The 26,980-nt window shown below is 31.4% G+C and overlaps 1 protein-coding gene across 1 annotated transcript in view; it reads right to left on the reverse strand.

The window, feature by feature from the left end:
• The window catches only part of LOC113399660 (cadherin-related tumor suppressor), a 104,234-nt gene that overhangs the window by 16,234 nt on the left and 61,020 nt on the right, over window positions 1-26,980 (reverse strand). Inside the window, exons 2-3 of the mRNA XM_026639220.2 lie at window positions 1,424-1,732; window positions 444-677 (exon numbers count right to left, since the gene is read on the reverse strand). Of these exons, the coding sequence (XP_026495005.2) occupies window positions 444-677; window positions 1,424-1,732 (543 nt within the window). The remainder of the gene's footprint in view (window positions 1-443; window positions 678-1,423; window positions 1,733-26,980) is intronic.

The following is a 26,980-nucleotide window of genomic DNA, read 5'->3' on the forward strand; positions in this document are numbered from 1 at the left end:
ATAAATATTTAGTAACCATCAGTTACCCGCTCGAAATAATTACTATCATTAATGGCGATTGATGATAACGAATTAAAAAGAATTTAAAAAAATATGAAGCCGTCGTTACTTTCATAGCTTATATGAAATAACATAACATTATTAATGGACCATGAAATACTAGTGCTTATATTCTTCATTTGAATTGCAAAGCGATATAAAACATCAACAAATTTTATAGTCCGGGAGGCAATGTGATAAATACAAAATCATTTTAAAGGGTTTAGTTATTATTTCAAGTAGTAGTAGAGTTAAAATGGTATCGTCAACTACTGCAGTTTGGTAACTGATACGCCTTTAAAATATCAGACCAATATAAACTATTATGTACAATCCTAAGTGGCATACACCACCAAAAATGCAAGCCTACCTCACACTATTATAAAAATACTAAAAAAACTCACCTCTTCATAATCAAGTCGTGCTGTCAAAGTAAAGATGCCAGTTTGAGGATTGAGTGAGAAAACATCGTTAGCCCAGTCCGATATCACCGTGTAGATTAACTGAGCGTTAGGTCCGGAGTCCAGGTCTATAGCAGCCACCGTTCCCACCACTGAACCTCTAGCAGCATTCTCAGGTATGTCAAAAGAGTATGCACTCTCTTTAAAAACTGGTGGGTTATCGTTCGTGTCCGTTACCTTGAAACAAAAATGTAGAATATATTTAGTAAATACGTTTTTTACAATCCTTCAGAAAACTCTCTTTTATCACACAATACTTTACAGGTACATAAACACATGAAACTAACACAAACTTTTAGTAAAAACATGTTTTGAAAACAAAATTTGAAAGGAAAGAAGTCATATATCAATGGAGTAAAACAATAATTATCTTTGTTGGTCTTTTTAGGTTAGGTAGAGCCGGTCGATATGAGCCTAGCCGATATGTTAAATCGAAAACTAAATATCATTCATCGTTTAATATTTTGATACATTGTATAAAGACCAACATATTAATCAAATGATAACTGCACAATATTTGAAGGGGTTTAGTGTTGCTATATGTAATAAGTAATTCATGTTATAATATATTTCTTAAAGTATTTAAAACAGTTTTAATTAAAGAAAAAAAAACATAACTGTTTTAAAACTCGAAAGATTAACTTTTCAGGATTTATCTTTAACGCTATCAGATTTTATACCTCTACAAACTAGTACTACTGACTACTAAGTAACTTATATTTATATTTTAATGTTTATGAATATTTGGTACCGCAAGCTATTTCAAAAATCTATTATTATTAAACGACGTTTAAACAAAAACTTGTATTTCCTTATGTGACATAAAATATTCTATATTATAATACTACCAGTAAGCATTCTCTCAGTTGATTACATTTATGAAATTTTAGTATTTTTTTTTTTAAATATAATATGTAACTAACCTGAACAACGATTGTAACATCTGTAAACTGCATTCCATCGTCAGCTCTGATCACCACCTGGTATTCAGATATTGTTTCCCTATCAAGTGGTTCTTTGAGCGTTAATCTTCCACTTTGAGCATCCAGCGTAAACGGCGTCGATTCTTCCGAGTGTATGCTGTAGGTTATAGATCCAATTGTGTCGGGATCTTCAGCAGTAATCGTTGCAATAAGTTGTCCAGGCGCTAAATCTTCCGACGCAAAATAAGCCGATGGAATGTTCTTGAACTCCGGTGGACTGTCATTCTTGTCCAATATAATGACTTCGACCTGAAAATTAAAAATAGATAAATATAAAAGTATTCGAAGATACCTATGACCATTTGTCAAATTAGTCTTGAAGCATAAAAAGGTTTTCAAACAATAACGTATTTAACCAAGCATCGACTTTCGTAAAACAATCTCGAGCCAAGACGACTGATGTTTTATTTATAAAACTGGCAGAAAATCGACCACTTTAACACAGTATAAGAACACGAACGAAATTAATAATTCTAAAAATGCAGCCTGCGAGCGGTTGTCTCGACAAATGTGTGTCTCTACTGACTGACAGAATGATAAAATATACTTTACGTTATTTCGTGTTACAGATTAAAATATTTTATGAAAATATCAAAGAACACTTCAATCCTCATCCTTAACATTGCAATTAACTGATTTCTAAATTTAAATAATAATTTTCATGATTTCCCTGAAATTAAATTGAAATGCTTAAATTTAAAGATCACTAGATAATATGTCAGAAATGCATTCATTTTATATACCTTAAGCGAAGGCATAAAGTTTAATCCGCGCTTGATGAGATGTAATAGATAAGATTTATGAAGTCAGAGGCAAGCTTTACAAACGCAACCGGTGGACGTTTACAAAAAGCTATCCGAACAAAACTCGACAAGTCAACAAAGGGACAGAGCAATGAAAGACTTAAACTACCATAGTTTCGTCATCTGTACGCTGAAGCACGAAGAATTCGGAACACAATGATCGGAGCCGTCACAGATAAGAAGAGACCGATTGTCAAAAGTTCTCTGCCCTCGACGGAGTGGAGATGCGCATTTGTTATGATGACTCAATCTTTTCTTTGTGTTTGTACGAGGGTGCCTTGTCAAGTAACGTGCTTTGAAAAACCACTAGACGCCTACGTTATTTTACGTAAGAGAAGCAGCAATTAACATTGATTGTACGACGGTGTCGGTCTTAGAAATAAATTGAAATGTGTTAATAAAATTTATTGTTCAAGAAATAAGAAAGCTTGAGAAAATTTTGAGTTTGATTGTAAATGTGTAGAACTTTATTGGTACCTATCTACCTCAGTACCTACATATTCTAATCGTATGTTTTACTTTGTAAACATATTATAATACAAAAAGTATGTAACACTAATTGTTTCAATGGAAGATTTATAGTTACGTGTAAAAGAACGAGAATTACAAAACGTATAGAATAATTCCCAAGCCTATAATGTTTACGATTATAAAAAAAAAAAAAACGATTTATTTAACGAAAGCTTATTCGTTGTCCGTCTTCTGCTCTTGGACCCCCTAGAGTTCATGTTTGAAGTAATCGATTAAGGGATGAGAAATGACAAGATGTCAGTTTTGTTAGAACGTCGATTAATCAAGGTTTTGATAATTGATAGAGATCCGCTACTAGATTAATATGGAATATCGAACGTTTGTTTTAGCTCACGATTAAATAATGATCCATACATTCGAAACTTACATAATGCTTATAATAAAAATCATAATCATTATAAAGAGATTGATTATAAAGCTTGGAAATAGAATATAATCAGAAATCTTAAATGTAAGTTGTATAACAATAATTTAGACAATAGAGATCGTTGACAAAACAATTCATTACGATGTTATGATTCCTCACTAAAATCTAATGAGTATGGAAAGACGTTTTAAGGGCCAAAATAAAAAGTTAGAGAGCAAGTCGAGCTAGGCCAGAAGAAAAAGAATCATTTATTTTCAAAAGCGTAATTTCTGGTTTTAATTGATTTTGTGTTCGGATGTAATGATAAATGCGCTATGGACCAGGTTCCAAGTTTTTTCTTCAAAAGAGGCCTTAGTCCAGCTGGCGAGATGGCTGGACAGGCTATCACTTTACTATTATTAAATTAAAATATAAAATATAATCCAAATTCCTAACTTGTACAAGTTTATTTCTCGTTATGGATGAAGCTCCTGCTGATCGCTTTGAGCTTAAAAAATGACCTTAAAATTTTGTCGTTTTGGTAACAAGTAATATATGTTCATGGACATCAATCATTCTAGTCATTTACCTCAAAAATCTTGACGTCACGCCTTGATTGCTTCTTACCATTTTTATATAATTTCACGTTGCAACTCAAACTTCAAAGGGTATATTTAGTTACTATGGTGATCGCAAAGTAATTTATCATTTGCCAAAATTGATTGTGCTTTTGATACAATATACTCCTAATTTGTGTTCGGGTGAGTTTAATCAAAAGTGCCCTTTGAAAAGTCATTAAATGTATCCGATAATCTTACTTCACGTTGTAATTTATTGTATTGTGCTTAAAATTGTTAATTGCTTCAAATTTATTTAATGTCGATACAAACAACTGGTCTATTTATCAAATTTAGTTTTCATAAGTATAACAAAATAAATCAATTCATATTTTTTATGGTTTGAACATTTCCATATTTTCAAATTCTGACAGTCAGTTTTTTTGTCATTATTAGCAATCAGCGTTTTTTTTATAAAAAATCACAAGTTGTTGTCAAACTTTCACACTAAAATATATTTAGAATTCAAAGAATAGTAGCGAGAGCTGAAAAAACATATAGAAACAATATTTTCAAGTGTCCAGATAAAACTTCACGTTTTTTTTTAAATCCGTATTGTGGAAAATAATACATATTTGCCCCGCAATATATATACCTATTGCGGGTCTGAGAAGAGAGTCGAAGGGCCGTGAGGCAGTGGACAGATATGGTGGCATCGTTTAGGGTTGGCCTCTATGTTTAGAGTGCTTCGTGACCGCAGCGCGACCGCTATACCCTCAGGACTTCGCACAATTATGTACGCCTCACAAAGTTTACGGCATATGCGGTAATTCTTTCCTTCTATTGTTATAATATGATGTTAGTGAATCAGGTTTATGACCTCATGAAAAATAAGAAAATATTCTTATTTAAACGTACACTCGTAAATTGAATTTATTTACCAGCAACCATTCGTTTCTTGTATTATAATTGTAATCAAGTAAATAAACTAAAAAAAACGTTGTCATTTTTAAATATAAAACAATGAATGGTGAATTACGCGACGCACGAATATAATAAATACCATAATTGATCCTCAAGGAAAATAAGTATATTTTACTAATTACTACTTAAAATATGTATGACACAAAATGATATAGTTTTCAAAAATTCACCCTTTAATTTTAACAAAGTGTATGTCTGCGTGCCGGCGATTCGCATGCATTAGTATGCGGGCGCGCAGTCCGCCCACACTGACTATCGATATCCCACAAATATATTTAAAATATGCACAAAAGTACGACGGGATAAAGTGCATCGATAAGAAACGATGCAATTTTCATCGCCTAAAGCACATTTATCGGACGGTTGGCCCTATGTTTACCGAAACTTTGGAATGTACGTCACTTTGCAGATTTTTTAAATGATACTGCTATCACAAAATTATAGTAAAAAACTTAACTTAAATTATTATTTTTATGAACAATATCAGAAGACCACTAACCACAGAAAACCTTTTTATAAAAAGCAAAGGTGCTTTTTATAAAAAGATTAGTTTTATGTTTAAAAAACTAAAATATTTTTTTATACTTGGAAATTTGAAAAAAAGAATCCCGATTCTATCTCGAATAAAATATGTTTATGAACATAAGATACGAATAAAGGAAGTCCTTTCGAAGATTATGTAAGCAAAACAATGATATAAGACAAAAAAAACTAAACAGAAGATTTATTTTTATTATTATTTATTTGATAATAATTCGAAATTAACATTTAATAAACAGTTCTATCTCCATGACAGTGATGGTAATGTCCTCTGGGACTATTTCCATTTCTCAAGAGACGCTCGCCAACTGAGCAGGACATACTGTAATGTACAAGTGTGCGCACAAACACAAGTGCACTCCTAATACCTTCAATCTCATAATCCGATGGGAAAGCAGATCCGACACGACTGGAAAGACTTCAGGGACGGGAACGCAAGCGCTCCCAGCTCCTAAGCTCCGAGCAGCTACTCAGAATATCTCGACGGAAAAAATTAATCATTCTTTTTATTGGTTCGATCTGAAAATTGAACCTAGAATCTCGAGTTCTGTAACTTTATAGGCTAGTTACTAGACCAAGCAATTGCATAACAACATTATAAAGCAATATCATATCCGTATTCTAAACGTGTAATATCTTGCAACAATATATATAATTTTATTAAATTTTTCTTCAATAAAATTTGTCCTTTCTGTGGTATATGATTTCGAATAATGCTTATCATTAGAGTTTATGTAAGGATTATGCCCCGAAGACAGACACGCAAGCACCCACAATTTCACCTAAATTTGCAACCCGAAGGCATTATCTTCGTATTACCGCTTGATCGATTGTATAATTTCATTATAACAAGTAAGTATTTCACATAATTTTCTAAATGATCGGAATATTTACGATATTCTTCGTTTCTGTGTTAGAGCATTTTTCTAAACATAAAAATGTTAAAAAAAATTTAACATTCTAAATACAAAATAATATTAATAAGTAAATGATAACCGTTGGTATTTTATGTTGCAAATTTATAATAATAACAATTTGTAAGTACTAACTTTAACTTAAACAGCTAGCAGGAAACCTTCTAATATTTTGCCGTAAACAATATTCACCGTCTCCCGGCAAATAAATGAAGTACACGAACGAAAATCACGAGTTCAGAATTTTTCAACGTCGCCCTTGGATCGAGATCTGCGCAGGCGCAGCGGCGAGTACAAAGCGACTAACGATTAACGATTTAAACCAAATGAGAGCATGTCATTTTTGTTTTAGGTTGTTTGTTATCTGAGTTCGATAATTAAAAAAAAATACGCGATATCTATCTTTGTTCAATATATCACAAGTCGAATGAAAATATGTCGGGGTACACCAAGTGAAAACAACTGCTTATTATAACAATTATAGGAACACGGATTTCAGCAATAAAATACGTAGGTGTATCGGATATAAATTATGATACTGCGAATGATAATACCCTTTCACAACGTGAGGTCTATTGATGACTCATGTCCAACGAATTATAATAAATGTACTTCTCATCTGCCTCATTTAGGAGTATCAGATTATCGATAAATTTCGAGTCATCGCAACGAAAACAATAGCAATAATAACAAAAGAATTACAACGTCAAACGAAAACGGCTCTATCGATCGCAGGTGGTTTAGATTCTAGCGATTTATCGGTGGGCGATATAACTGTTGCTATAATAGACACCCCGCCCCGCGCGATGTCGCAACTCGCTCGCCGATTTCGGTCAGCCCGTCGGTCATCTCTAACGATGGAGCGATAATTAAGATCAGACGTCAGCATTATTTACGCCCTCAGCATCCCGCCGACCCGAGCGAGTCGGTCACGACTTTTTCCTTGTCAGGCAACACCATTGTTGCTCTACTCGTGTCCAGCTCGACTAAGAAACAGGATTTCATATTTTTTAATTTAATAGCAATATTATGTTAAATTTTATCTTTCAATCTGTTCTGTTACTGATAGTGAATCATGTTATTTTTTTGCGTTAAACTATATGGCGAGAACAAAATGATTATATACTTTATTTTTTAATTTCTGAGTAATTTTATACAATTATCGCTATTTATTGTAATTCTAAATTTAAAATACATTAACTAATGATGACGAACCAGCAAGAATTTCAACGTTTATTTATAGTTGAATTATTACACTTTGCTTAAATAACAATTAAACCTTATTAACAATATATTTAATTTAAATACAAAAGAGTATTATATCAAACATGTATGGAGATAAAGTTGAAGAGTTTGTTGCTTTCACTTGCAGATACAACAACTTACGGGCCTTATTTAAAAAAAAAATCTTCTCCATAGATATATTATAAGGCAGTGTTCTGTAGTATATGCCTCTTTCAGGTTTAGAGACTACATAATATTGCGTCATCCAAGAATCAAAATTGCTATTTAACAGAGGAATGCTGCTAGCATTCTTGCCACCATTTCGCTCGGTCATCATTAATTGTACAGTTGTTATTTTTAATTCAGATTATGTACTAATTAAAGTCAACATAAACGATTTAAAAAGTTGTATATACATATATGTATGGTTGTAATTATTGTAATTTTATACCGATTAAATTGTATATACAATTACTGTACGGGCTAATTATAGAACTATTATAAAAGTGCTGTTGTTTGTTTATTTTTCCCTTTCACGCTTCATCCAATTAACCAATCGCTATCGAGTTTCGATATTCACATGACACGGAGATACAGGATAGTTTTATTACCACTTTCATGTACCAAGTGCTCGAGAGACGAGCTACGTAAAAGTTAATACTATAAAATCTGAATCTAAATGCTTCATTCGATCATTATATTTAGTAACTGATTTTAATTGAATTAAAAAGAGAACTGAGAAGAAAAGGCAAAATAAATTCGTAGCATGTTATATAAAAATGTATTACACGTCTATAAAATAAAAAATCGACGTATAAAAATAAAGTTTTATAATAGATAGTGAGGTTAAATAATTATTTACCATAAATACTAACGGTAACTCATCTTGACTGAGTCAATTACCTGAATAAGTTATGCAAATATTTACCACTAACTTGAATGAAACCCACAATCTAAAAGTTACGGGACAGGTTCGATCCTTGAGCCAAATGCTCGTTATAACGAATGCTTGAATGTGACAATAAAATTCTTCGTAAAATGCTTTTTTAATTTGTAATTCATTAAATTAAATCCGCTAATGATTATAAGATGTATAAAATTATGTTATACGTCATCCACATTATCATTCGATCAATAAAACGTCATTACAATACACACAGACTATAAAAAGTCGAATGTTACAACGTTTTTTAATTAAATTTACAGTTTTTTTTTATTACAGCGTTGGTAGCACTGGAGCAGCATGGTGGAATAACCTCCAAACCTTTTCCATTGGTCAAATAGTACATTAACAGTCTGTTATTTTACTCTTACAATTTCTTATTCCAATAAAAATACCTATATTCTTTATTTAAAAGCTCGTATAAGAATATTTAAATCATCATATCACAGATTTTCTTTAACGATAATCTATCACGTATATTCTATGATAAACAGATGAATGGGCAACTTTGCATTAGGTGGTCACCGCCACCTATACACTGGAGGATATATTAACTAATCCTAGCAATATCAATGACTCTTCAATCATGGGAACTAAGATACATTTGCTCATTATCCAACATAACTACCCGTCAACCCCGACCATAGCAATAGGTACAAAGTATTACGTGATATAATAGTTCAGAGGCAATAACTTAATAGATATTTTTTTTTCTAAAAAAAAATTAATTATATACAAAGCCGTATTTTGGCTACATATGCGAAGGTAAAAATAATGCGCGATTATAAAAATGTTAATAGTCGATTATATCGTTAATTTTTTACTCTTTTATATGCGCGAAAATTCCTAACTTCATGGCAACCAACTTTGATTATGAAATTAGATTTATGTGAAAAATGTATTACATTATTGTCTTATTCATTATTTCCAATAATTAAAAATTACTATTACGCTTTTATAATGAAATTAATGAAACGTATCATTTATTGAACTTCAAATGTCATATTTTTATAATAAAAGAATTTCTTACTATATTTATCTACTTACGATTCAAATTCAACATAACGCTTGAGAGCGAACGATTCACATTATAATATGTAAAATGTCTGCGCATCACTTCAGAATTCTAATTGTGTACAGTGAAGAAGCGAATCTTTACGATGTGGCGGATCTAATCACCGGTCAATATTCCCACGAATCGCGTCCACCCCGAGTCGAAGGTAATAGATATGTATCTGCGCGTAAATTGAATAATAAATACCTTTTTCGTAGTGGCGGGTATTGTGACAGCGTTGAAATTAATGCTTTATCTAAATGCTAACTAGTTTCAGGTTATTACTCATTCGGTTCTTAGTTATGGCGCTTTGTTTAGGCTCGAACGCTTGTACGTTGTTCAACAAAGAACAACGATGTGTACAAGAAATGTTATCAAAATCATTTCGATAGAGAATATGTTGCGCGTGCGCATAAATATAAGTCAATCTGGACCACTACTCGGTAGGTCTTGCAACCCCGTTTGGGTAGGTACACATATCTACCGATAAACAATACTCCCATACTTAATATTATTGTGTTCCGGTTTAAGCGAGCCAATGTTATTACAGACACGAGGGTCACACCATCTTAGTTCCTAAGGTTGATGACGCATTGGCGATGTAAGGAATGATTATTATCTCTGATAGCACTGATGTCTATACGCAGAGGTAGGCAACCAGCAAATATGCCAGTCCACCAATATACTAAAAACATATATATATTTCTAATATGGACAAACCACATCCTTGGACATTTTATAATTTCATTGTTCTATGTTCCAGCCCACCCATGATTACATAATGGATTTGGCGCCTAATAATGGAAATGTCTGTTACGTTTTAAAATTATGGAAAAGCTAAGTTAATTAGAATAAAAGACTGACTACCAATCTCCAGTTACAAACCAACATAAAATTACATAATAACTTAATAGATTTACGAAATAATAACTTTTGTTTGCCAAATCAAAAAGTTGCAAACTATTTTAAATTTTTTAACAGATTTAATTTAAAAAAAAACATTTTTTTCGTCATTATATTTAGCTTGGGATATTTAATAATGGTAACAATTTAAAATCGTATACATATTTAATTCACGAAAACGGAGACGGTTACAGATATTAAACTTTCGATTATCTTTTACTAACTTTAATATATCCTACAGAAATATTATTTTTACGACTTTTTGCCGAACTAAAGAACGTATTAAAATTCCGGACTTACCAAAAGCCATCAATATTAGGTGAATTCGGACAGCTTCTAATGAACTCAGTTCGCGATAAAAACTTTTATCAGTCAACAATGCAAAGCCATTAGGAGATTGAATAGGTATTTCTTATTAAATCAATTTTTATCTACGTCGCTCTTTATTTAAATACATATCTCTAGACGTTATATCTATTTATATAAAATCATTGTTTAAATCAACTGTGACTCGATGACCACACATAAATCGTGATTAAACGCTTTTATCATTTATCAAAAGTCATTGCATTCGAACTTTTAAATAATTATCGACATAATAAATTTATTGAGAAACATGTTTAATATAAAATAAATATATAAATAAAGTCATAAAATAAATATTTCTACTAATAAGCTTTTATTAGTGAACAAATCTAGCGAGTAAGAAATGGCAATTTATAATCAAAGCAAAAACTAATTTTAAAAAAAACACGCTGTTTATTTCGCCGGTTTTTTTTAGCTCCGAGGTATTTTTTCCCGGTTTTAGATTTTTGACATGATTGTCAAATGACTAATTGATATTAGTTCTATGCAAGATATTGATAGACATTTAATAAACATTATAATGTTCGAAAAAAGTACGAATTTATTATTAATTTAAATAAATACTTTTTAGTCCTTTAAACGGTAATCTTTAAAATAATCTTCGCAATATATTTTTTACTATGCGATTGATTTTAAGATTTTTACGGTTTCGTTAAAATTCTCTCACCGAAACAGAATGTTATCGAGTCTAAAGCACACAATGGGAGCGAGATCGTTGTCTCGGACAAGCCACGACGGCTGCAGCGGGTTCGATTCCCGTTCGACGAAAATCAGGTTAACGAACGGATCTTATAGTTACTTTTTTGTCAAAGATTTACACCAAAGGCAATAAACATTAAACTGTTAGATATATTATAATTATTTTAAGCTCGGGAATTAGTTTTTAAAGATTTTTAATCACATTCGTTACAAAACGTATCTTTAAATTAAATATTAATATAAAATTTGGATCATAAAAAATGGCCCTTAAAATACCTAATAAATTTCAAGTGTATACATTTGAAGTTCATTAACGTGCCCTTAGCTTAATCGAAAAAGTAAAAATTGATGAGACGTCACCGAGAAAATAATTCACACACTTGTTTTAAAAGCCGAAAATAAAGGCGGATTCACACGAACGAAATTAATCATTTTCAAGGGCAAATATGATGTCATAGATCGAAAAAGTAAAAACAAGTATAGTAAATTTAAAAAAGCTGTATAAAAACGACGCTTAAAACTGATTTAAATTAGAAGAATACTCTTACAACAATTTTATTATCATATGTGTACGTTCATTGATAAGATATACAAGTACATAATTATCACGAACCGGAACTAAATCCAAGATTCCTAAAGTATACTGTTATGTTAGCAATTTCCGTAGATAGTTGTCGAGCAATTTCACTGAACCAAATTCTTGATACAGTATTTGCTACGAAAGTTTTACGAAATTCCATTAAATTGTGATTTGAAAGTTAGAAAATTTTATGTATGTCAATATCACATAGTCATATTACAAAATGATATATGACTTTTTACTTATTTGTCTCTATGTTCTAAAGGGAATTATGCATTAGGTAGATCGATTGGATTGAGCTTGAGATTAACGAAGTGCATCGCTCCCTTTAAAATCAAAATTGTGCAAAATATTTTTTTAAAGCCCCTTTTCTTTAATTTAAAACAATATGTATATACATTTTTTACTTGTGCATCGTTAATCAAAGAGCCAACATAGCTTTTTAAATACATACATACATATATATCATCGAATAAATAACACTATGAATCCATTGAAAACAAAGCTTTAATAAAATATACGTAATAGCTTATAGGAAGTGGAGTTTGAAATGAATAAATTAATGAATTTCAATATTTTAATAAGCTTATACTAGGCTAGCATAATTGTGATGTTATAATACTAAAGATTACGCGCACTATCCTTTATAACTAAGCCAATCAGCCGTATAATTGAAATACTTTATTACCTCACTCCAATAGTCTGAACAGGACTTAATTCTGCGTATTATATTACCTAAGGGCTTAAGCCAGTTCATTAAGGATCGTTCAATCATTTGTTAAGGGAAGGTAAAGAATTTTCTAAAGCCTTTTTTATTTTTTTTCGTTGGCCATTCTTTTGTGAGTGTATACAAAACGTGCTTACAATTAGATATATTATGTGCTTATATATGTGTCTTAAATACAACTTTATTATATTTGAGCTCTTTTTTGAGTTGGCCAATCAATTACACGTGTATATATATTAGGGGAACGAAATAAACTTACAGTAGAATCAAAATCAAAACAAACTTTATTTAATGAAAATCTTGAGACCACTGTGTATCGTCATTGTACAAAATATAATTTAATTTTAAAGTTACTTTCGGAATCGACATTCCGAGATTCTTGCCAGTTCGTAAAATGTATATTTTACCGAGAACAGCCGGCAATATTCTCAATAGTTAAAGTAAAAGGTGACAGAGATGTATATTATATTCATTTAGCCTCACTATAATATTAGCTAAACCTGCAGCTTGACCCACGATAACTTTACCGAAATTCATAGAACAACATATTTTACTCCCTCGAGGGTTTAATAAAAAAAATAAAAAAGCGTATGTCCCGGGAGTCAATCTATCTCCACACGAAATTTCATCTAAATCAGTTCAGCAGTTTAAGCTTGATGAGGTGACAGTTAGAGTTTCTTTCACATTAATAATAGTACCCGTTTTGTTTTTTCATTAAATACCTAATAAAAAATTGCGTAGATTTTATTTATAATTGGGATGTGTATCATAAAATTAGAAAGTGAGATCTTATATCAAAACGGTCTTGTCTTCCGTTTAGTCATAGCGTGACTGCGTTTGCGAATGGACCGCTATCTCTTGAAATTTGTCTGCAAAAGATTGGTAGATTAAAGTCACGATTTATGATCTAGATAGAGATTTACCTTGTTTATTAGATACTAACTATCAGGCCAGGTTTCTCATGAGTACAATAAAGGGTTACTCTTAAATATTTATCTATTATTATCTATATATAGATACGTATAATACAAAAGATATACAAAATGATATTCTATATATGACATCCTATACGTTACATTTTTACCACAGCTGTTGACGTTTGCGATTGGACTATATTACATAAACATAATCAGCCTGTAAATTTCCCACTGCTGGGCTAAGGCCTCCTCTCCCGTTGAGAAGAAGGTATGGAGCATATTCCACCACGCTGCTCCAATGCGGGTTGGTGGAATACACATGTGGCAGAATTTCGTTGAAATTAGACACATGCAGGTTTCCTCACAATGTTTTCCTTCACCGCCGAGCACGAGATGAATTATAAACACAAATTAAGCACATGAAAATTATTTCGTTATGCTTTGGGTTTGAACCTGCAATCATCGATTAAGACGCACGCGTTCTAACCTTCTAACGTTGTAGAATAACTCAAATCATATTTCTAACATAACATATAACATATAACAGGGGACAAAACATCTAGGTCTCAAGGTTTACGGCGCATTGGTGATATAAGGAATGGTTAATATTTCCTACAGTGCCAATGTACATGAGCGGCGATTACCACTTATCTTCTGCGAGCCCATTAAATCTTCCACTTACTTACTTAACAAAAAAACCAGCAACTACTCGGTAAAATCATGACAACAGCCAATAAGAAATTAAATAAAGTTTCCTAATTACTTCCATCCACACCTTGCTTAGCAATTTGCTTTTAAAAGTAAAATAATATTGTTAAATAAAATCAAATAAAAAATAAAAAACCGTTTTGACATTTTATCAAAAAGTATTGCCGTAAAGATTTTACGATCGCCCTGAACATTAAAAGTAACAACTTTATCCACAAACCTTATCTAAAATCAATTTTTACTTATTGACTGGTCCCACTTCAATATCTACTTATAAATGAAACCAGTTATATGCGTATCACATTAAATTAGGGTTCCGTAATAACTCGACTTGACATCTTAAAATAAACTAAGAAAAATACTTATAAAAATATAATAAACCATTCGACCATATTAAAGTAAATAAAAAATATATACATGTTTTAGTTTTAAATGGAAATTTTGAAATTGAACTTACAACTGCTGTACATTTAAAACAATGACTTGTGGTCTAGTTGTATTACTAAAGCCGTTCATTTCCTTAATAGTAAAATTACAAATATATTTAATAGTAGATAGTATATGTAGAAAACAATTCAGTGTTCTAGTTTTAAAAATATGATTATTGTAATTTTTAATCATGTAGGAGTCAGTGAGTATGTACTCAGAAAATACTAATAACAACAGACAAGGTGAAATTAAAGATATGTTTCGTGGGACACCAGGTTGGAACGAAGTTACTATCGCTATTTATTAAATAACAGATACAGTCAAGTCAAGTTTTTAAAAATCCTGTATAAGACAAAATAAGGTCGCCTGGAAAGAGCATAACGCTTTTACCTTATGTGGCGATTTCTGGCAGTTCACTCTACTGTAAGCCGCGTAGAAGAACTTCGTTCCAATAAGAATTTTATTTACTTCCTGATCGCAGCGCAATCGGGCTAGTCTAAATCCACTCTAATAAAGTCATAAAACACGAAAATATCATCGGATTTGGTCCAACTTTTTAGGAAGAGTTCAGTTACACGCATACAGAAGATTTATATATATATATATATAAAGACTAGAGTCCGTCCACAGCGCCGCGCATTTATGACCTTTTAACTTGTATAAATGATGATCTATTGAACAGGTGAGACGACACCGTAACAAATAAACATATTTTCTTTCTCATTTATATTAATATTTAGGTAGAGTTAAGTATTTCGGCCCTACTTTCCCCGTGAAATACTACGGAATCCTAATAACAAATAGATTGACCAAAGTATTGTAATCAACACATTTTATACAAATTTTCGCACGCTGCATTCACGAGATATCAAACTACATTTCTTAGTAGCTACAATATACGCAGCGGTGGTGTCACATTATTTTCATAATTTACGATATTTGAGATAGTCAACGTCTTTTAATGTGTGTTAAGTACACACGTGTCTCTGTAGTAATATTTCACTTGCTGTTCATTAACAGTCCCTTCGACTTCCAAAGCATTTACGCATTGTACAACATAAATAACATTATTGTTAACGCCATATTCAGATAAAATTAAATGCAAACACGTAAAAAAGATATGTTGTTTAATTAAAACAACAGACAAGTTAACAGAGTTTTTTAATCTAGTTACTTTATCTTGTATATTTATTCCTATCTAATGAATACGACTTCGTCTGAGTGATACGTGCTTAAATGATATAGGGAAGTTTTAAAAAACAGTGGATTTAAAATAATATCTGTCGGAATTAATCTCAGTTGCAGCAGCTATGTCAAAGACTATATCTTCTGCGCAGAACATATTATAGTCCACAAGTATGGCGCTCTATTCCAGCTTTTTTATAATATATGTAGGCGGACGAGCAAATGGGCCACCCGATGGTAAGTGGTCACCACCGCCCATAGACAATGGCGCTGTAAAAAAATATTAACCATTCCTTATATCGCCAATACACCACCAACCATGGGAACTAAGATGTTATGTTCCTTGTTCCTGTAGTTACACTAGCCCACTCACTCTTTAACCGGAACACTATAATACTGGGTCAGTATCCAGTACTATAGTGTTCCAGTATTATACTGTTTGGCGGTAAAATATCAGACGAGTAGGTGGTACCTACCCAGACGGGCTAGCACAAAGCCCTTACGTTAACAGTTTAACACAACAAAGATAGATTAGTAATATGTGCTTTTTAGGACTCGAGTAAACCATAGCACATTATTTCTTAGAGATCACATTTTTAATAAATAAAAAAATATACTTAAATTTTTGGATTAACGTAAAGTTTCATTCACACTCAGTTTCATGTAAGCAATAGTTCATTTTATTAAAAGAAATAGAAAAGGTCAGCAGATGTTACTTAAATGATAAAAATAATGTTTAGTGTCTATATTTTATAAGTATTATACCTTTGCAAATACAAGTTCCTTCCACACCCAACAGTATAAGTATCGCTGAGTTTTATTTCTCTCAATGCTGCTGTTGTTGCAACTATGTCGTTTTACACCATATTATATCAATAAAATCTTATGAACGGTATTGTTTTCATTCGAGATAATGATATAGAATAACTACGCCCTGTTCACACGCATTACAAAAAAGTATCATAAATGGAGACACGTGCGTTCTAGTTTTAATACGAGGAATACAGGATTGCCGGTCATTAAAACTGAATCTCTTTAATGGTCCTGGTTTATTGATACTACTTTTACGTTTAAAATCAATGTCAAATGCTTAAACGGCTTTTGTTCACTTTGATCGTTCTAAAAAAAATACTAATTAATAATCTCATTAGGATCTTTAATAATACTGGCTACTAATGTTTTGTAAAGCAGACCAAGTACTTTAGAAGTTACCAAAAAATAAACCCTATTAAACATAGTCATATAACCTAAAATTTAAATTTATAATTTGTCACAAGTAACTCTGTTGAGCAAAAACTATCATCGTGAATTAGTCTTATTATAGTCTTCTTGAATTTCATTTATTAATTAGTGATTTCAAAGTGAGAACATATTTCTACTTACTTTGTAACTAATTTATTTAAATAAATACGTTGCAACAAGCATACGACGTAAAGTAATTTTAGTCGGAAACCAGTACAACAAACAAACAGCAGTATGCAACTAGGAAAGATGACATACCTATCTTTTCTCTGCAATAACATACATATAAACCTTCCTCTTATGTCAGTTTATTGAAACCGTTTTATAATCCGTTGCGTAGTTTAAAATATCTAAGTGTAACAATTTGCATTAATAGATGAAGTGATTTATGAGGAAGGTCACTGAACCAAAATTAATTATACACAATTCATTTTGGTTCCGTATAAATATGACGGTTATTGATGAAGGGTAAAAACATTCCGACTGGAAGCTGTATGTATATTTGTATACAATGTACTTTGAAATAAACGTTTTCTATAGATATTCTAGCTACTGTCGTTATATTTTATAACGTACCAGCATACCATTAAAAATATTCTATGCTAAATTTTAAATTAATAAAATATATCTATGTAAGCATTTTATTGAAGATTTAAAAAAACATTCTTTCTTACTTCTGACTTAGTGTGTTGTCTATGAGGGCGCTTTTATATGTTGCGTACCTTGTTTAAGTTTTTTTAATGTGATTTTTTTTAACTACGCCTTTTTAGAACTCCTACTAACATTCGCTTCTAACTCACATTTAAATGAATATCATATTTTATTGTACAAAAAACAGTTACCTGGATAACGTATAAAAATAACATGAACAAGTTACTACAGATAATTTAAATTAAATTAATATTCAAATCCGTCGAATTAAAATAAGTTCGTAATATATATATATTCTAAAATATTTTCTAGTTTGCAAAAATACGATGAAATAAAAAAAATATATAGGAAAGACGAACCGTAATTTCACTTGAAAGATAACCTACTAATCCGTGGCTTCGTTCAGCGGTGTGACGGCAACATGGGTTCATTAGCGCTATCACACGGAGGAGCCCAACTGATATTGTATGCGAGCTTTATCTCTTGAAGCTTTTAGCTCGAAGATTTCTGTTCAGATGTGTAAATTTCAACCTGACAGCTAGTATCGTTGGACTAAAATAGAACGTTTATCACTGCGAGCTACTTAAACGTTTTTGTACCTTAAAACAATTTAAGTATGACTCTTAAATTTGCTTTAAACTTACAACGTATAGCGATATCAACGTTGTAGGTTCGATTCTGACTCTTTATAATTACGTTATTGTTTTTTACAACATAATTCTCTCGGGCTAAATATCATTGGACGAGAAAATGAGACTGATTAATTCCTTGGTAAATATATTATTGAATAAAATTCATTGAACATCTTATTTGTAACTAATGACTAGCCGCAATCAGTCATGAAACGTATAAAGTATTTTTTTAAATGTAGTTTTAAAATAGTTACTCAATTCATATTAATTTAGCAACAAAAGAAACAATTGCGTATCAAAAAAAGTATCATCAGTTGTGTTCAAACTTATTTTACTCCAAGAAAACTGCATGTACATAATTAAATTATCTTGCATATGTATCTAACACGCATTGAAACAACGTACTTATAATTAACTAAACTTTCTTCTTGAGAGGAGAGGCGGAGCCCTAAAATGAGCCATTTGCTTTTATAAGCACTTATTTACTTTATAAAAAACAACATTTTAGATGTAATTTATTAAACTGATTCAGGTATTAAAAGCGAAATACACCATTGGAAGTTCAATTATGTTAAGCCGTTACGTAATTAAAATTACAATTAAACACATTCAAGTACATCTTATGTAATCAAGAACGGGCTTAACAGGTTTATTAATCAAAGGTATTATAGCTTAATTAGTAAAGCATAATATTATATGGCTTAAATTTATTTATTTATATTGAAATATACAATTTTGGAAAAAAAATACAAGACTAATAGTAAAAACTATAATTAAATTATATTATGGTAACATTAGATATAAAAACTTATTATTAACTTACGTAGGCTACGGTTGAGTAAGATTGCATTTATTTTGCCCTTAATAGTTGAGTTGACAGTTAATTGTTTCGCCTTGATTTATGCAAAGTAATTGAAATTGCAGATAACGAATTGTGTTCAGAGTTTGTCCAGACCTTTAGTGATCAACATTAATCACTAAAAGGTGCTAGACATTTAACAGAACAATAGTATACACGTTTAATAAAATTATTTCTTAAGCAAATTTGTTGGTAAATGCAAATATTTTTATTTAAAACTAGCCAAACCTGCGGATCTACCCGCCCATCGAGGGATGAGTTAAAAAAAAGGAGCCTTCTCCGGGACTCAAACTATTTCTACTTTAAGCGGTTTAAGCGTGCGAAGGTAACAGACTTTCGCATTTAAAATAGTATAATAGATTATTTTAGAGACAGCCATTTGTTAAATTTCAATATAAAGTATGAAGATTAAATTATATGCTTTAAGTATACTTGTTATTTACATACATAGAAAATTGTATAGATACAAAAATACGGTACGTAACGTAAAAAATTCTAAAAATAACATTTATGTATAAATGTTTCTTATGCAGACAATTAAGAATATTTACGGAGCCATATTGCACTATCATTATAATTAGGTTGACTTTATACCTCTTTTTTGATCAACACTGCAAGAAGAAATAATTTTACATACAGCTTGACGCTAATAGTTTTTAAAACGAGTATATTGATAAAATAGTTACGTGTTAAAAAACTCAGCAATATTGTTCGATATACTTTTCTTTTTATTTTAAAATAAATGTCCACAGACATTTTGTACGTGTGCGTCCCTTTATCGCATCATTCTATTAATTTGATTGAGTTCAGCAGTTTGATACGGCTGCATATTTATATTTCCAGATTGTTCGATAATAATTAAATTCACTTTGAAGCGACATGAGCACATTGCACGCTGTCGCTGCACCCGCTGCATCGCGAATGAAACCGCGATGCGGCGCGTAAAACTGTCACGATAAGAATCGATTTAGTAGATAGCAATCGACTGGATCGACTCGTCCGTAAGACAGTTGCCCGACATTCCGAGCTGAGCTATATCTATTAGTGGAAACCCTTAATGAAAGGAACGTAAAATCGATATTCGTTTGATTAATACGATGTTTAATATTCACGTTACATTAATGAACATTGATGTTTTATGGCGTAAATAACATGTAAATACTTTTGTTTTGTTTTTTTTTTTTATAATGTTTGTTTTTTATCGCGGTTGTTTTTATACGTTTAATTGTTATTTAATAAAGTTTTAGATTTACAATTTAAAATTGTTTTATAACATAATTTAGACTTGGGTCGAATCGAATTGTTTTAACCCAATATAAATTCAAGATATTTTATTTATAATTTTTTCATTCCATACATTTTTTAAACATTTGAATGTTTGATTATTTGCTTAATTATAAAAAAGTCGATACTGAATTTAATATTCTTTATATTTTAAGATCTCTCCTTAAAATATAAAATAATACTTATAAACGTTTATTAAAAAATATTTTTCTTATTTAAGTCAGTTATACTAATAATGTACTATGTATAATAATATGTGACAAGGTAACTTAAACCTGCTTTTCTGTAATTTGCATGAATATAAAGCCTTCTTAGTTACGTGTCCACGTAATTGTTTAAATAAAATTTAAAACTGTAAAGTGTAATTTAAAGCCGACGAACAATAACGTTAAAATAAAGGGCCACTTTTAATATTTACATACATATAAGCAACAATCGTCGCGGGAGCCGGTCGTTCACACGGACGCTGTCCAATTTATGGACTTTTTTCCCAGGTGTAATGTTACGGCTATAAAATTCAGTTTTTGTAAACCGGGCTCATGCTCGCTAGATCTCCCGTCGCGAGATATGTTGATTTACGTTTAACGCGCGTGACCTCTCGTCGGAGCCGATCATAGACTCGATAGACGATTCGAACTCAGGCACCGAAGATATCGGCACATCGCCACTCGTGCCGATGTATCTTGAGAAATATTTCGCGTTGTATAGCCTCCCTGCCGGCCATTCGGACCGAGATTGCTAGATTTCTTTGTGTTTCACACGATTCAGTTGCTGTAATAGAAACTACCATCCAAATATCATAAATTTTAACTTTGGCGATATTTGCCCACTGATTCCATCTCTTAGAACTCTAATGGGTAAGTTATTCTACATAAAATATTGTTTCCGATAAAACGAATACTTAGAGAGAGTTAGTTAATGTGAACACGAACCCATATCTATTTGATAATATTATATTTTAAATAAATGTTCTCTGTAATAGTTATCGTAGAAGGAGAATGTCGAAGAAGAATACGAGGAAGAAGATGGTGCACCTATTTCCCAGTTAATCTACCGCCAAAAAGCAATATTTGGAATTGCTCTGTTCCGAATTGAATTGTGAGGAGGACAGCGTTGTAAAGATTAATTGATGGAGATCAGTTCGGTACTTCAAAATTGGTTTAATTCGTTAGTAACGAATAAAATATCAAAATAGCCCAAAAACTTATCTGAAAAATCTGAAAACGCTAACTAACGTAAAAATCCTAATAGAGTTAATTTAAAAAAAATACTCGAAATTGGCGCCATTGCCTATCAGATCTACTTATGCTTAATTATAATTAATACAAAAAACTTAAGACTTGTTTACAGATTTTTTTATATATTCCAACATAGATTTTCGTTTTACTTTAAGATTTGGCAATAAGTATAAAATTTTTTAAACAATTACCGTTATGATTGCACTTTTTGATGTCACAATTTTATTTATTTAAATACTTTACTTTTACTTTTTTAAAAGACACCGTTTTATACATTTTAACACACTTTTAAGCACACATACACCTGCCATGTGATAACTCAGTCAAAATATAGTCATGGGGTGAATGTACTCGGCAACGAATAAACTAATACCAATAGTTTAATGACCTCTTCGCGTTTGGGACTATATTATATGTAATTAAATTACTTAACAAAATAACTATGACCACAATATAACTATATAATAAATATTTACGTCCTAATAGCTCAATGGTTTACAAGCGGCCGTGAGATAAGAAAGCCACAGGTTCAATCCTTTAACCTTGTGCTATTGTAACAATTCCTTAGGTAAGCTGAGATTATCTTAGGTAGTATTTTTTTTTAATAAGTGTGAAAACAAAATAACAGCCATCCCAACAAGCTTGGTAAAACTAATTGGGTAACAAGGTACACGCTCAGTCCAGTACGAATAGTAGAATGTATTTGGATTAGCATAAACCGTAACAATGAATTATTGTATGGAAATCTAGAACATTTACACTATTTTAAAATGTAGAGCTAAATCTTGTACGTGAAAGTAGATGTTCGAATATCTTTATGACATTAACTGACTACGACATTGTTTGGCTGATAACCAAGCCGGTACTTATACTCGAATCTATTTTTTTAATTGAGAGGATTTCTATGTTATCCGCTTTGATGTAACTAACCGCTAGATGGCGCTGTAGCAAATTCACTTATACCGTTCAACCAATCGCTACGACAATATATACAGACACAGGACAGTTTGCTACTGTTATATTTTATCCAACTTAACAAACAAAATTAAAATACGTTAATATTAAGTATAATCACGTCGAATAAAAATAAGCCGATTGTCTCAATAAAAGGCTTTAGTAACTAACGCTGATTATATAACGATTTCTCTTTCTTTCATAAGTAACTTGACATTTATAAGACAAAGACAAAGCATTTTGTAATTTATGAACTGCCCAACAACGTTTTTTAATTAACTCTCTGAATATAGTTCTCTTTCATGAGATTGCGATTCTATTATAAAACCCATATTTGGGTTTTATAATAGAATCCTAGAAAAAGTTTAAAATGCCTATTTATAAAGGTAAATTAATAAAAATCTTTTAAATTAATAAACAAATATAAAAAGAACATCTTAAATTAAATTAGTATAAGTATAATAATATGCGTATACTTATACATACATACAAACCTTCCTTATGAAAACTGCATTAAAATCAGTTGCGTATACTCTATTCCAACCAGAAACGAGAAAAAAGCCAAATAAACATCATTTGACAGCAAACTGACGCGATATCATTGGTCGAGAGCTTGATTAATCTTTGATATTCACTATAGATTTTCGAAAAAATGGCGTTTTGAACGTCGACAATACTGTTATCCGAATTTTGAAAGAAAAATTAAAGTGGAAATAAATGGTTAAGTGTAATGATGTTGTATTTTAAATAAATATATATTGACCATAAACTTTTAATAACTCAGAACATAGCATAATTATTCGCAAATCGCATGAAATGCGTAAATCTAAGGTTTGTTTATCTTTTCTCCTACTCCCATTGGAATAGGCTATAATTTAAAAGATCTAAGCGCACAGACGGCGAGATGCGACTTTGCTTTAGACTATGTAAAGATAGATCACAGACTATACACACTTTGGGAATATATGTAATTCTTGTATGTATGTAATTGCAACTCATTACAAAATATGACAAAATCTTTTAAGTCAGAATGTAAGACTTCAAACATGCGACTTAAAGTAATAATAAGGATTCTAATTTTGTAATAATTAGAATTAAATATTCGAAAACACATAAGTATTTATATTTATATACACAAGTTAGGCTCATCTGCAGTTGTCAGTTAGTTTCTACTTAGTTAGCGTGATGCGATAACGAAATGCAAATTTTCTTAATGTCTTCAGGATCGGTATCAAAGTTGCTCAGGATGCGCACGAAGCCGACAAGATAACGCATATAATTTCGTGCTAAGTTATTTCTTTAAATTTACTTAAATATTTATACGAAACAACATTGTAACAACTCCAAAAATTGACATAAATGGTATCGAATGTTTATTAACTAAACGAATCCATCAAAAAATAACTGTGACGTAAGATAAATAATCATAATATTAATAAAGTAATTACTTAATTAATATATGTATTGATAAAGTAAAAGTAACAATCTGAAATTGTCTCTCTGCTTGGCTAAGGACTCCAAATTTTAATGAAAATTTTGAGAAGATGTATAAATTAATCAAATTAAATGATTTATTAAACATTAAACACGTAATTAAACCACAGAGTAAAAACATTATGTATTAAAATATACTTAACGGAAATTAAAATCAATAGACACGATAAGAGCCGTTTCTTTAAAGATTATTTATTTCTAATATATTTCTGTTTTCAGATATACAATTAAGACGATATACACAGTAACATGTTTAGATAGAATCTCAAAATATCTCCGTAAATATTTTCATCCAACCAATCTCAATAAAATAGGTACAATAACGTTGGACGTCTTCCGGCATTCGAACGGATTAAACTTACCACTGGTTGCACAACCCGCCACCCAACTAGTTGCTACGCAAAGTCCTAGCAAGGGACAATTGAGCGATTTGTCAAGTACTGCATCGGGTAACCGGTCGAAGCAGTCAATACGAAAATCGATGAGACAAAACTCCCGCACTCATTCATTTCTCTTCGCGCTACACGATTTCGCATACATGTCGATTTGAACGGGTAATGGATATATTGCAGTTGATAGCAGTCGAAGATCTACACGTGGGTCGAAGCCCGCAAGAATAGCGAGCCTTACGCAAGATATATCTACATGGGACAATGGACGAGGAATGCTCGGAAAACAAGCTTTTTGGGGATTTATTGGATAGATTTTATGTGGGATGGATTTGCTTTTCTTGAATCTACCGCCTACTATATGACCTAGTGGTAACATTTGCCACAAAGCTGGAAATATTCCTTGCATTTTGTATCCTTATATTATAAATGTGAAATTTTGTATCTCTGTTATTAGATATTTATAACGTAAAAACAGCTTCACGGATTTGAATGAAACTCAGCTTATTGTACTAACGCTGTCGCAACACATATGTACCTAACAATCAAACACGGACGAAGCCTCAAACGGAAGCTAGTACTATTAATAAAAAGAATATACTCTTCAAATGACATCATAATTCAATTTCTTACTTATTTCTGTCTTATATTAAGGACTGTTATAATTGAGGTAACATTGCCTATTATAAATTGAAGTAATTATAATTAATTAATTATTTTCTCATCGGAGCACTTCAACGATCACATTTCGTGGCATCTAAGTTAAAGGACGTAACAAGACTTCACTGTCGACTAATTAAAATTAATATGTTCAACCGTTCTTCGTTAGGTGCACGGCATCAATTCTCTATGACCCGCCTCGACCCCAATGAACTAGTGCTCGCCACCCGATACTGCTTGTTATTAGGTCGACACCGATGGTTGCTTCGCATTGTTGGCTATTTGTACCGTTCAAAGCATTGGCTAAGTCGTTTATAATATGATATTCTAGCTGCTTTCATTTTATTAAGATATCAATGTCACATGTGAAGCGAAGTGATGTATATATCATATCATACAGCATGATATTTCAACATTAAATATCACTGTTAAGCTCTGAGAGCAAAATGTTTTCTTTGTCTCATTTTGTTTCCACATAGGCTAAGAACATAATTTTACGAAATAATAATATTTGCTAAAAATATAAATTAATTAATTATTATAATTATTTTATTGAGTAGTACGTCTACAAGAAGATAATTAAAATAATATTTATCTTCGCTACATTGTATTGAGCGTTATAATATGAATTAACAAATAAACCAAGCGAGCTACCAATCTTGAATTCCACACCCGTCCCAAATTATTTAATACGCATGTACACTAAACACGCCATCTCAATTAAGCAGTAAAACATTACTCTAAAACCACAATGACACATAAACATTATCACAATAGCGGTATTTTCAACCAAATTAATATAAGAATAAACTCACGCAATCCTCTGTGGAATATCTCGTTAAGTAATAAAAGTACTCGGGTGCTAATGAATTCGATAGGTCTGAACTAAGACTTAATGGTTTATAACCCTTGGGCTCGTGTGCTCGCAGCCTGGCTAACGGTGGATTCGCCCACTCTAGGTGTCGCCCGACTGCGCCGCCATCCGTCCCTATGTACCGACGATTTACGAGACATCGCCTACTTTATTGGGTAAAGCGATTCACATAAATCCACTAAGAACATCACTGAGTATATTTTTAACAGGGTAGTTTATTTTCGTTATATTCAAATTGATCTAACACACATTATTACTTATCTGTGAATTATTTTAAAACTATTAATCGTTTAGCAAAGGAATAAAAACGCGATCGGATCAGTCAATATAATTAAAAAATAATAATGCCCCGTCACAAAAATTCAGGATATATTACACGTACAAACTGATGTAAAACCTTTATAGTACGAGTATTTATATATTAAGAGATATTCTACACATTGTGAATATTCACATTAAACAGTTGTATTCTCATAACGGTTTTTATAGCAGAACTTGTTATCACAACAAATTAATCAAATTTAATAGTTGTTAATTTTCTCGTCTTTGAATTTCTGATAAGAAATCAGCTCTACCATCGGCTTGAGCAAATTTTAGACCTAATAACGTAACAAAAGACAAACCAGACATAAATATAATTAGTCAAGTCAAGAAAGACAAGTATTTATTTAGGACGAAGTAATCCCGAGTGCAAAAACTATCATCTTGGAGGGTTTCACGCTTGCGTCGATTGTCTTAGCATTTACTTGTACACGAAATTGTATAAATATTTTTTTTAAATTTATCTGCGTATATGGACGGGACTTGCCA

Source organism: Vanessa tameamea, chromosome 10 (assembly GCF_037043105.1).
Source record: "Vanessa tameamea isolate UH-Manoa-2023 chromosome 10, ilVanTame1 primary haplotype, whole genome shotgun sequence".
Classification (NCBI taxonomy): domain Eukaryota; kingdom Metazoa; phylum Arthropoda; class Insecta; order Lepidoptera; family Nymphalidae; genus Vanessa; species Vanessa tameamea.